At 43.2% G+C, this 11,599-nt stretch overlaps 2 protein-coding genes across 4 annotated transcripts; both read right to left on the bottom strand.

The window, feature by feature from the left end:
- Positions 1 to 103: 103 nt before the first annotated feature.
- syngr2b (synaptogyrin 2b) lies at positions 104 to 6,841 on the bottom strand. Its single transcript, XM_079159894.1, has 4 exons — positions 6,604 to 6,841; positions 3,813 to 4,050; positions 2,761 to 2,897; positions 104 to 1,903 (listed from the first exon to the last, which is right to left on the bottom strand). Exons 1-4 carry the CDS (start codon positions 6,712 to 6,714, stop codon positions 1,649 to 1,651), a joined length of 741 nt encoding a protein of 246 aa, XP_079016020.1. The 5' UTR covers positions 6,715 to 6,841; the 3' UTR covers positions 104 to 1,648.
- A 180-nt stretch (positions 6,842 to 7,021) lies between these two features.
- On the bottom strand, positions 7,022 to 11,570 carry LOC306696594 (Fc receptor-like protein 5). Of its 3 annotated transcripts, none has more exons than XM_079160247.1 (13): positions 11,472 to 11,570; positions 11,357 to 11,377; positions 11,125 to 11,251; positions 10,860 to 11,035; positions 10,101 to 10,287; positions 9,147 to 9,247; positions 8,778 to 9,050; positions 8,380 to 8,685; positions 8,195 to 8,296; positions 8,079 to 8,106; positions 7,480 to 7,528; positions 7,240 to 7,305; positions 7,022 to 7,148 (listed from the first exon to the last, which is right to left on the bottom strand). In XM_079160247.1, the coding sequence occupies exons 1-13, from the start codon at positions 11,500 to 11,502 to the stop codon at positions 7,041 to 7,043; spliced, it is 1,575 nt and encodes a 524-aa protein (XP_079016373.1). In that variant the 5' UTR covers positions 11,503 to 11,570; the 3' UTR covers positions 7,022 to 7,040. The 3 variants fall into 3 exon arrangements, with proteins under 3 accessions (XP_079016373.1, XP_079016374.1, XP_079016375.1); XM_079160248.1 differs by having other exon boundaries at positions 8,085 to 8,106; XM_079160249.1 differs by lacking the exons at positions 7,022 to 7,148; positions 7,240 to 7,305; positions 7,480 to 7,528 and adding an exon at positions 7,540 to 7,955.
- Between the last annotated feature and the right edge of the window lie 29 nt (positions 11,571 to 11,599).

Genomic DNA, 11,599 nt, shown 5'->3' with positions numbered 1-11,599 from the left:
CAGACTTCAGCAGATTTTAAATATCAACTGAAGAGCAGATTTAACTGCTTCTCCAGGGCCTGAAAATCAGCCTTTGCAATACAAAAAAAAACACAAGGGCAGCTGTGATGCACAGCTTAACTTTAATATTTAATCATGGCACATTTGACTCACTTTTCTTCCCCAAAAACCCTTTAAGTTTCTCCTTAAGGTACAAATGACAAATCAACAGATGTTTTTCATATAGATGCCTTCAGCAAGTTCATGCGTTTTCTATCAATAATCAATGTATTTTCACTTGTACAAATATCTTCAATGTGGTACCACAATAGCATGTTTATATATATATATATATAACCACATTCAATTGCTGGTCTGTCATTTGCAGATCTAGAGTCTGTTTAAATCCAAATCTATGGGGACCTCAGGTCAACTTTTTAGCATCACTCTAGACAAACTACAGCAGTCGGACCGTCGGGCACAAAGCAACAAATGAAACCAGTAGTCTAATGAAAGGTGTTGCATTCTAACCGTTGCAGGCTGAGGCGTTAATCTTGTCATTGGTAAAGACACACCTGCTGCAGTCTGTCTTCAACAGTTTAGATTAAGAGAAGTCTGTAAACAGGAGATAAGAATCAGCGTGTGGCCGCTCCGTTCGCAGGTTTGAGAGGGAGCATTGTTTCTGCTAGTTAATAAGTTACTCTCCAGTAGGAGGACATGCTCGGTGGATAAACCTGTTCAATAAGTGCAGTTATCTACATTCTCCTCCCTCCTATCTGAACCACAAGCTTAAAGGGCAACACCGGCTATGAACGTCCAATAAACACTTCTACAGATTGGCACACGTAACCCACTGTTAACACAAATTTGTTATATCCGCAATGATCAGAGTTTAAGAAATGGAGCGGGTTTTATGTGTTCTCATGTGACCATCATCAACAGCACATTAGAGCGGTCTTAAAGACATGGCTAGTTGAGATGGCAAACCCAGGAGCAACATTACTGTAGCGCAAAGATTGCAAAACTTTCTCTCGGGGGTGATTTTACGGTTTTATGGCTATAAAACATGACTGCACAATCTGTACAGAACCCACGTTTTACAAAAGAAACTAACTAAATCACAGGGGGACATTTGGCTTTATAGTGGTCTTTTCCCACTGTAATTGGTAACATCCTGAAACATCCACTAAACCAAACAAGCAAAGAAAAACAGGCACATAGAACCATTAAAATGGCAGCTTTGTAAGGTCAAATCTATGTACAAATACAGATTCTCAGGTTCCACCAGAGAGTAAAGAGGAACACATTCTTCACAACGTCACGTTATATGTCACCTTCGACCTCCTGGGTACATTCTATCTACCTCTCCCCATCAGGATCAGCCCTCTTGAGGTAAAGAGTTGCGTCTTTGCACACAGGTCTAAGGTCAGATACTCAACAGTCAGCCTGACGTCTTCATATCCGACCGCCGACCCTTTCACGTAAACGACGGTGTCCCTCGTCTCTAACTTGCAGTTGCACTGCGCAGGCTCTCAAATTGGACAACACTTGGAAAAGTGTGTTGAATCAAATGTAAAACCACATCAATATGATATAGCTCTGGGTCTGTGCAGTGCAACAACAATCAGTGTACCAACAGATGATCTGGTCCATGTGACCTCCCTTTGTCTCAGTAGTTGGGCGGCTGGTAGTCAGCGTCTCCTTGCGGCTGGGGGTTTGGCTGGTAGGGGGGCTGCATGTCGGGCACATTGCTGGGATAGGGGTTGTAAGTGGTAGGGGTGTAGGTAGTGGGGTTGTAGGAGGTGGGGGCGTAGGTCGGAGGGTAAGGGGTGTGGTGATCTGGTTGTGGCTCAGTGTAGGTTGGGATGGTTACTTCATTCACACCGCGGCGGAAACGGATCAACGCAAAGTAGGTCAGGAGTCCCTGTATAATGAAATAAAAATGTCAAAGTTATTACAGTCACTTTGAAGAGTTCCAGTATTTCTATAAATAACATTATATTCCTGAGGATGTTTCAAATCTTTACTTTTTTTAGTGATTGATGTATTTTTCTCAACTTCTAACTGAACTGGTTTCACTTCGTATCAGTGTCAAAACTTGCCCTAACTTGCAGAGTCTGGAGGCTTCTTGGTGGAGACAATCCACCACAATGACATTCAGTCGGTCCATGCGTCACATTATTGCAACATGTGTGATGTGTGCTAATGAGGTTTAATGCAGGGTTTGACGTCTTCTGAATGGCGCATTCAAGTGATGGTGGGAAACTCCAACACACGATTTGAAAGCCAGCTAAAGAAGACCCTGACGATGTCCAGAAGACAAACATTTGCTATTTGCTCTCAGCTATTATTGTAACTTAAGGGTAATATAAGTGTTACACAAGATGGAATATCTGTCTGAGAGCAACTAGATTATAGTTTCTAGGAATATAAGGTTTGCTGTTCAGCAGCTGACTCTGAAACCTCGTATGTCAGGTTCCCACCAGTAATTGAACGCACCATCCTGGAGGACTTTTACAAACAATATGCGACTTCATGTGTTATTATGCAGAAGTCCAACAGGAAATACTTAATTAATGATCTCTCTTAAGCAGATTTAAAGTCTCTTGCATGTTTTTGTACCTTACTGGCATGAACTGAAGTCAGTGGTGGCTTTAAAGGACTCATTTTACAATTTGGGAAATGTGCTTATTAGCTTTCTTGCAGAGAATCAGGTGAGAATGAAATTCTGAGCTGTTTTGTTTTTTTTATTAAAAAGAAGACAACAGCAGTCCTGCTCACCCATGTGGCGATAGAGAAGAACGAGAAGGCCACAGTGGCTCGCGCCGCGTCCTCTGGGACACCGGTGACGTCATGAGTTTCAGCCCACTGACTGGCCAACAGGCAGAAACAAACAAACCAAAGGAAGCTCCACGCCCCTATAAAACACAAAGAGACACAGATGCACAAACACACATAGTTATGAGTTATTGTTTTTCCTCACTGCATGAAAAGATATCAAAACTGTGAAAACACAGATTTGAAAATGTAACTCCTGTGAAAAACATACTAAAAACAATGTCAAATGAAAACAAAGGGCTCTCCTGTTGCCATCTGCTCAAATGACCACAAGCTGTTTTTCTAACTACCACTTCTTTGTTTCCTTGAAGAATGGCTGACTGTGAACTGTGGCATGTACAGCTGATGTTGCTACCGTGTGCAACGATGAATAATACATGTCATTATATGTCAGGAAAAGAGGCAGCGATCTGTCGCACATTATGCCAATTCTCAGAGGCATTCTGTATAGATACAACATTGATATATTATCACCTAATTGAGTTGATATGTGGTGAACATGTTAGCAAACATTAGCTTATTTTAACATGAGATACGGAGCAACATTAGCATTCATTTGGAGTCGGTTGTGGGAAATATTTTCTCTCTTTTAGCTCTGGTTTTGGTCCCCTCCAGCCCCAGAGGGCAATATCTGAATCTTTAGCTGTTAAATGCTTCACTATGTTCACCAGCTAACTGTGTCACTGTGATGTTTGGTGCTTAACAAGTAGTGGACAATGGGTTTTAAGAGGGTTTTTTTGTGCAGTAAACAGCTGTCCAGGTTGTGGCTGGAAACAAAGTTGATGAGAGCAGTACCAAATCAGTAAAGTTGTGGGCCGTAATACCAAAACAATGAGCTAGAAGAAGATAAACACTACAAACTATACTCTTTTAATGTGGGTTAATCACTATGAGCGACACTTTTTACATTACACAAAGTCATTTGACGCACCGTTAATATAAACATATGAATTAGTGCAGCTTTAAAGCTCTTTCAAAGCAACGATAACGCTCACCTGAGAATCCCAGGTCTGCCATGACAGCGTACTTCCTTTCCTGTGCGTTGCTCATAAAAGGCACGTAAGCGTCCAACACCAGGAAGGCAACACATGCCAGGAAGGCGATCACCCCGATGCCAATAGCGTAATGACATGCTGAGTCGTTCTGGTTGAAGATGCACTTTACCTCGGCACTGTGGGCAGAGTTGATGTATCCCTCTGATGTGATGGACGCAAACACCACCAGGGCAAATATCTACATTGAATCAGACAAAAGAAGAAGGTGGCCTTCAATGATTTGCAAAGCCATAAGAAGAAAGTGTCTTGTTGAAGGAACATAGCGCTGGCTTTTCCAGTTTATCCATTAACTTCACATTGCATACTTTACAGCCGTGCTGGTCACTTTTGTTTTGAGGCTGATGTGCTGCCTTTTCAGACAGCTTTTGGTTTCACTTCATGAATATGAAAATCTACAAGCAGAAAACTGAAGCCTTAATAACATTTTTTTTTAAAAAGCCCTGCAATCAGGAGCTCTGCTGTCACAAAATCAACCACAGGAGAAGAAGAGTAATGCGAAGAATATGTGATTTCAGATTTTTTGTATTGTTTACCGTTAAACAGTCGGCTTACTATTTGAGGAGTTTCTTGAACGCATCGACAAAAGAGAGTTTTGTCACGTGACAACATTTGCAAACATCCTCAGGTGGAGTACTGAAAGCAAACTTCCCAGAAGATATTTGTAGAGAAGAGGTCCGTTGCTGTCTCCTCTGGTTACCCACCTAACCATGTGACCTACTTCTGAGTGCAGCTGCCTGCCATGTGACTCCAGAGACGCCACAAACTCCACCAACAACACTCATAATGAGCCTGGGAGGAGGATAGAGAGGGACTGTTTAACTAGTGGGAAGCAGGACGAGGTGAGAGGGGAAATAGGCCACAATCCTGCTGACGGGACGAGACGAAAAGTACCAAAAACTAGCAGAAGACATTAGGGAAGTGAATGTGGGGAGTTCCAAAACACAAGACAAAAGTGAGGCAGAGGGATCGTTAGTGGAGCAGACGGATGTTTCTGTGCATTGTGACGACAACATAATTGGACAGATGGAAAGTGTTTGTGTGAGTGAGTGACAGATGTCACAAACATGTAAAAACATCCCATATGTTCATACAGTATGTTCTTTTGGGGCGTGTTTGTTTTGCTCTGTCAGATGCCATTAAGCTGCTCAAATAACACAGACAGCCTCCTTCTGATGACTTGTGTTTACACCATGAATAAAAACGCCACCAGAAGGGAAATATCTACCCTAAATATACTGTTTCACATGTCTATCAGAACAGCAGGGTCAGACCAGGTATAGTGATGTGATTCAACACCTTAAAAGAGCAAGAGCCACTGTACGCAGACATTCCATGTTCCAGGAGCAGGTGTGGTGCATTATGGGACCTGTAGGCTGTGTTACAGACCGAACAATCCTCTCTTGTGTCATAGGTGCAGGCTTGTTGAAGTAAGATTAGAATCACCAGAGATACATGGCGATCTAGCCAGTGTAAATTTGAGATGAGTTGACCACAGCTGAACTTACGTGCGTGTGCGCGCGTGTGTGTGTGTGTGTGTGTGTTTGTGTTTTGAGGAGGAGATCAGTGGCAAACATTCACCACGAGTGAAAGCGAGGGCCAACGGGGGAGAGGTATCACCTTACCTGCCCATCAGCCCCTGTTTACCAGTGACACATATAATCTCGCATACATTTTCCCAAACATATAAACACTCAGCAGTTGTGGTAGCCAAGGGCACATTCTGTCCTCTGTCCTCATCTACCGCGCTGGATAACATGCCACAGTATCCTTGTGAAGCTGCGTGTCTTCTCGCCCACCTACGATCACCCTGCATGTGCCTGACGAATAGCTTACGCTCCATGAACCAAGTAAATGGAAATCAACCGTGGTCTCTCTAATCTTGGACACGAGTCTGTGGGGAGAAGACAGCAGTCACGTCCAATAAAACTCTCTCTAAAAGAGGATCCAAATCGTGTGTTTCACCAGGGAGGTGTTCAAGGACTTCAGTTCAAATCCAGTCCTTTAAATCTGTGTGCTCACAAACACGCAGGGTTGGACAACAATACATTTGATCGCACAACCTGTCTGGTTACAAGTCATTTCGGACTTTCCAGATCAGTGTCTTAACCACAAAAACAAATCTTTGCCATAAGATTTGCCTAGCAACAGGTGATCCGCAGAAACAACTTCCCATAACTTTCCTTGGTACATGAAAAGCCCTTTTTATGCAAATAAACGTCGCGCGTACAACCCCTTTATGATGACAACTACTAATATTACTGTCATGTATCCATTTAAATACATAGAATTGTGTAGCAGAACGTCTTGTGGTCTGTCTTTAGAAGTTAAATGTAATCTTCCTCTCTGGTGAGCACAGCTCCAGTGTAACAGACTGCAGATATCTCCAAAAGACGAACATAAGCAAACATCCTAGTAGATTTAGTTGGTGTTTTGCTTCTATCTCAGTGTCTGACGGTTTTCTTCTTCTTTTGTCCTCTGACAACAGCAGTGTTGACCTGCGCTGTCGCCGAGCTGCTGTCATACACCAGCTGCGTGCAACACGACGCCCCGTAGAGACGCTGCACATAGTAGCCTGTTGTTCTGCCAACTCAAATAGAAATGGAGCTTTTCGCTCCACAGAGCCAGTTTACGCGCTCCAGGCCACCTGCTTCACGGGCCATGTTGGATATGACTTCTGTGTCTTTTTAACCTTTGAACACGCGCTGGTAAATCAGCCACACAGCCCACTCACCCAACTGAGTATCCGCACGATGGTTTGCGGCTGTCGGACAAACTTGTAGAAGTCGAAGCCTCCTCCTGCGAGCGAAGCCCCGTACGCACTTGCACCGGCCGTCTCCTCCATGTCTCTCTCCCGTTCAACAGGTTCTCCGAAGCTCACCGTGGGGTTTTCTTTGCTCTCCACCGACCTGACAGGACAGCCCGCTAAACTAAACTAAACTACGCTGCTGTCAACCTCCTGTCGTGCTGCTTCTCCAGAGCGAAGACCAGTGCCACCCAGAGGAGCTGCTGCGCGTCAGAGGGGCGGAGTTGGGGCGGTTAGGAGCCCGGAAGCGCGATCATGAGTGACGCTTATCATTATTTTTTAACCACCACAAATACTTTAAAGATAGACAGTCTAGTGCATCATATTGAAAAGACGTGACAGCACAGAGGATCACGAGCAGATGTTTATTCAACCACAACAGCCTGTTTATGAACAGTTTGAACCCTCAGGGTCCCTCCAGTCTTCTTCTCTTCCTCAATTTGGGGCCATTCATCTACAGAGGCCTCAGATGCCTGAGGAGAGAACAGAGTTGAGCTGCTTGCTTGGTTGAATAACCAGCTCACTAGTTGATTTATTTCATGATGAATTCATTTAGTTTCGAACCTGATCAAATTCACCACCTCTGGCCATTGTCACTAAATCAGCATCTTCATTGTACTCTGACAAATCCTGTGAGAGAGAGAGAGAGAGAGAGAGAGAGAGAGAGAGAGATCTCTGTGTCACGGTTCAGTATTCATCCTAATGGAGATTAAACAGTGTGAGATAGTGGCTCATGTGAGAGTGGATGAATGGGGGAAGTGAACAGCCTTTGAAAGACGGAGAGGCACAGAAACATTGACTAACCAGCTCGCCCTCATATGCAGCTACCATTCTCTTCATCTCCAAGCTCAACCTGAGAGGAGAAAGGTGCAGTTGAAAACATTCTTACAGTGCCATAGCATAAAATGAATGTGATATAGGCTGTTGTTTCTGGGAATGGGAATGGAAGTGTACATTCCACAGTTGACAGTTCACACACCCCAAAAAACATTATGATTTCTTTATGACTGATTCAGAGATTTCTTTTGACTTATCCTATTTAAATTTTATTTAGCATTTACCGAATCATGTAAGATAATTGATCATTAATTCATGTGTGACCATGAACAAACAAGACCGTAGATGAACCGGATTCTAAATCATCTGTTGCTGTTTTGGACCTTTGTATGAAAGCTGCTGCGGTGGTTTTATGGCACACGACATGGAGCACTTCTTTGCCATGGCATTGGCCATTGTTTCTTTTAATTTACAGGTGGTGGATGAACTGTCAACATCTGATTCTTCCTCAGAAAGAAGGAAAACAGAGCTAGGATTAGGTAGCACATCTCTCTTCATAAGAGGAAGTAACTGAAATGTGGGCATCGTTTTTTTTAAGGTGTCAGAGAAACAGAGAAATAACTCACAGAGACCTTCCTCCATACTGCCTTCGCCCTGCAACAAGAGTAAAAAAAAAAAGATGAATTCTCAGTAGCAATGAGGAGGTAGCTACACCGAATGAAAACAGGACTCCGAAACTCACTGAACATTGTTCCAACCAAACAACAAATAGAGACCAGGACCACCAGCAATGTAAAACATCCAAAGACAACTGCCACCACCAAGACGGGGAGACGATTCAGCACTGGAGGAGCAGGAAGAAGAAGAGGAGATGAAACCAGCTCCCACCTGTCTTAAGAATGTTTTATCAATCGGTGGATCAACTACCTTCTTTATCCAAATACTGCCAATTGCTGCTTATGGAGCTGGTGTTGTCGAAGCTGTCTGACACTTCACAGTGGTACGTTCCAGCGCTGCTCCTCCCTACAGACAGCAGGAATATGGACTGTTCTGGAGGCTGGTTGACCACTTTGTAGAAGCTTCCTCTGTCATGGAGGAGGGTTTTGTTGAGGAACCACTGGTACTGAGGAAGAGATCCCTTCGCTGCCTTGCAGTAGAACCTCAGGCCGATCACGGCATAGTTTTCTCCGACGTCATAGTCGTAATGCATCATCACAGGCCCACCAACCCGGACTGTTGGAGACGTTATGGATCGGAAAGAGACATCATGGACAAACATTAAAAGAAAGCAGTGTTATGTCAGCAGTTTCAAACAATTCACATACCAACTTCCAGGGGAATCCATTGACTGGATTCGGTCCGGTCTCCATTGTTTGCCTGGCACTGGAGCCATCCCAAGTGCTGGCCCAAGACCAGTGGAACCTTAAATGTCGCGTTTCTCTCTTCAATCGTTATATTGGCAACTAATTCTGTCCTGTTGTACAGTGAAAAGGTGACAGGCGGAGTCCCTTTTGTTGACTGACAGGTGACCTCTGCAGAATAGTTGTGTGAATCTTCCTTTAACACGGTGAAGGAGATGTCAGGGATTGACACCACGTCTGAGGGAGTAAGACGTCGGAGAATGTAATCTTGTTCAATGAAACCATATCACATTTAAAAACGTTGAACCTGAGAGGTTATTCATGGCAGCTGACCTTTGACTGTGATCATAACTTCAGAGCTGCAGTTGAAGTTTGTTTTGTTAAAGTGGTTGCTGGCGACACACATATAGGATCCGCTGTCTTTAGAAGTAGTTCTGAGGATGAAACAGATCATTCCATCATTAACTTATTACTCCTTCAGTTAGAAAACGGCATGCCCAGTGGCTGGCCTCCATCACAAAGGACTTCTCTCTCAGACAGTGTTGAACAAATGTTTGTTCAGCAAAATGAGTCATAGAACACAGGAACTTGCTTAATGAAAAGCTGCAACACTTTCCAGCATTTTACCCCTTTTTTATGTCTGTGTTATATCTGGAGCGTCTTTATAGTTCAACTACACTTTTTGTTTTTCTTCAGGGTTAAATTTCCCTCCGTGTTTTTCTCAGGTACTTTCAGGTGTTTAGCTTTCTGTCTGTCTACAGATAAAACAAACAAGTCACATGTTAATAAGTGAGTTTTCGAGGTACTAGCTATATTTATAGCCACGGTAGCTATCTGTGTCCAGTCTGTATGCTAAGCTAACTGATAGCCTCTTTTGCTGCGTGTAGTGTAAAAGTATATAAAATGTAATTGCTCACAGCTAAAATGCTTACAACAGCCTCCGACTAATTCCAAGTTGGAGATATTGTAAATTTCTGACACCGATATCTGAACAAAAGTACAGACAACAGAGAGAGCATTAGCTCTAGCTCCATACAGTAGGCGGATTATTCCTTTAATAATTCTCACACTCCTCAAATGATTCCTACTTTGCTGCTACTACTACTACTCTGTGACTGTTATTTACACATTGTATGCTCTATCATTCATGCAGTACTCCCTACCAGCTAGAATCACAAGACAACCACTTAGCAGCACCCCACCAGCCACTTAGCAACCACCGATAGGGCCCCAGTTTTATGCTCACACCACCATGGCAACCTTAAATCTCGAGGGGATTCGACTGACCTGTTGATCAAGAGATTGTTATCTGCAACATGGTGGAGAGGTGACTGAGAGACAAGCTGACTATTCAGCAGCCACTTGTAGGAGACATGATTTCCAGCGATGAGTTTACAGTGTAGCTCCAGTGTCTTCCCCTCAAAGAAGTCCACTGGACCCGATCGAACGTCAATCTCTGCACCCTCCACTGGCTCTGCAGGACAGATACAGCAACAGACTGAGATCCTGGTCTTATTTCAAACCAACAAGAATTCTTACTGGAGGGAAGTTAAAAACCTTTTGGTGACCAAATATGATCACTGTTGTAATGTGGCTCTATTGATGGCAATGTTGTTGTTGTGTTGTGGTGGTTCATCACTTCGGACCTGTCTGAATATCTCAACAACTATTGGATGGACTGTCATGACATTTTGTACAGATATTCATGTTCCCCTGGGGATGAATCCAACTGGCGTTAGTTATCCCTTGACTGTCCCAACATCATATTACAGGGACATCATTGTTCCACTGTTTTGGTTTCAGTTATAGAAACATGAAGGCTTTCTTTAGTTTAGAAAACAGCTGGGTGGCTACTAATGGACAGGAAATGGGGGGTCACGTATCAGAGCATTCATCGAAGAGGGCCTGCGTTAAATGTACACAATGCTGATGTAATATTTTGTGAACCCTTTGTTTTGTTCTTTTCTTTATTCAACCAGGTAAAAGTTGTTACTGCTGCAGGGAAGCTATGACATACAATACATCCATGGTAAAAAAGAGACTCACCAACAACCTTCAGGTAGTGTGTGTTGCTGACAGTGGGCTCTATGTTGGAGTTGTTTTGAGCCTTGGCCACACACTCCAGGTTGCCCTCATGGTGTGGTTTGATTACCATGGGCATTATTCCAGCCTCCCCGTTCAGGGAGGTTGATTCGGCCAACAACTTGTCACGATTATCCTTCCTAGAAAAGGTTGATAATTAGAGGGGTTTTCTATCATTACTTAATGCATTTTAATGCAGTGGTTAGATTTAATGTGAACAAATACTCACTTGAATAACTGCAGCAGGATAATTTCATTCTCTGGGTAGATTTTCAGTTCACACTGAAAATCTACAATGCTTTTCACCAAAGCTTCCGAAGGGCCAATTACTTCTGGACGCCCCAGAATGGACTGGCCTATCAAAACATAAATAAAACATAACTGCACAAACACTCAGCAGAAAGAATCAAGAGCAACACAAATATGTACTAACACACATTCAAAAAATATAACTGACTTACTGCTCCCCTTGATGCAAAACCCTGTAGAGAGGAAGAAGAAATCAAAAAGTATACAAGAGTTTGATGTTGTGAAATACTAAATGTACTGCGGTGCAGTTTGTGTTGAGTAGCTTACCCAGTATGACCACGAAGAGCGAAGCAAACATTCTTGAAGAACAGTCGTTAATAAAACTATATACTTTAAATATGGTTATGCTACGCCGTGTTTTGCAGAAGTTTTGACAGGTTTGAATGGAGGATTGA

This window comes from Pholis gunnellus (assembly GCF_910591455.1).
Source record: "Pholis gunnellus genome assembly, chromosome: 5".
Taxonomy (NCBI): Eukaryota; Metazoa; Chordata; class Actinopteri; order Perciformes; family Pholidae; genus Pholis; species Pholis gunnellus.
The sequence above is the reverse complement of the archived record's forward strand: the minus strand, read 5'-3'. Positions and strand labels throughout refer to the sequence as shown.

Coding starts and splice junctions, on each gene's coding strand:
- syngr2b (XM_079159894.1), bottom strand. CDS start 6,714: ATGGAGGAGACGGCCGGTGCAAGTGCGTACGGGGCTTCGCTCGCAGGA. Junction 2,898..3,812: donor GGCAGACCTGGGATTCTCAG/GTGAGCGTTATC, acceptor TGTGTTTTATAG/GGGCGTGGAGCTTCCTTTGG. Junction 1,904..2,760: donor TCTTCTCTATCGCCACATGG/GTGAGCAGGACT, acceptor TTCATTATACAG/GGACTCCTGACCTACTTTGC.
- LOC306696594 (XM_079160247.1), bottom strand. CDS start 11,502: ATGTTTGCTTCGCTCTTCGTGGTCATACTGG. Junction 11,378..11,471: donor GCTCTTCGTGGTCATACTGG/GTAAGCTACTCA, acceptor TCCTCTCTACAG/GGTTTTGCATCAAGGGGAGC. Junction 7,529..8,078: donor CAGTATGGAGGAAGGTCTCT/GTGAGTTATTTC, acceptor TTCTCCTCTCAG/GTTGAGCTTGGAGATGAAGA.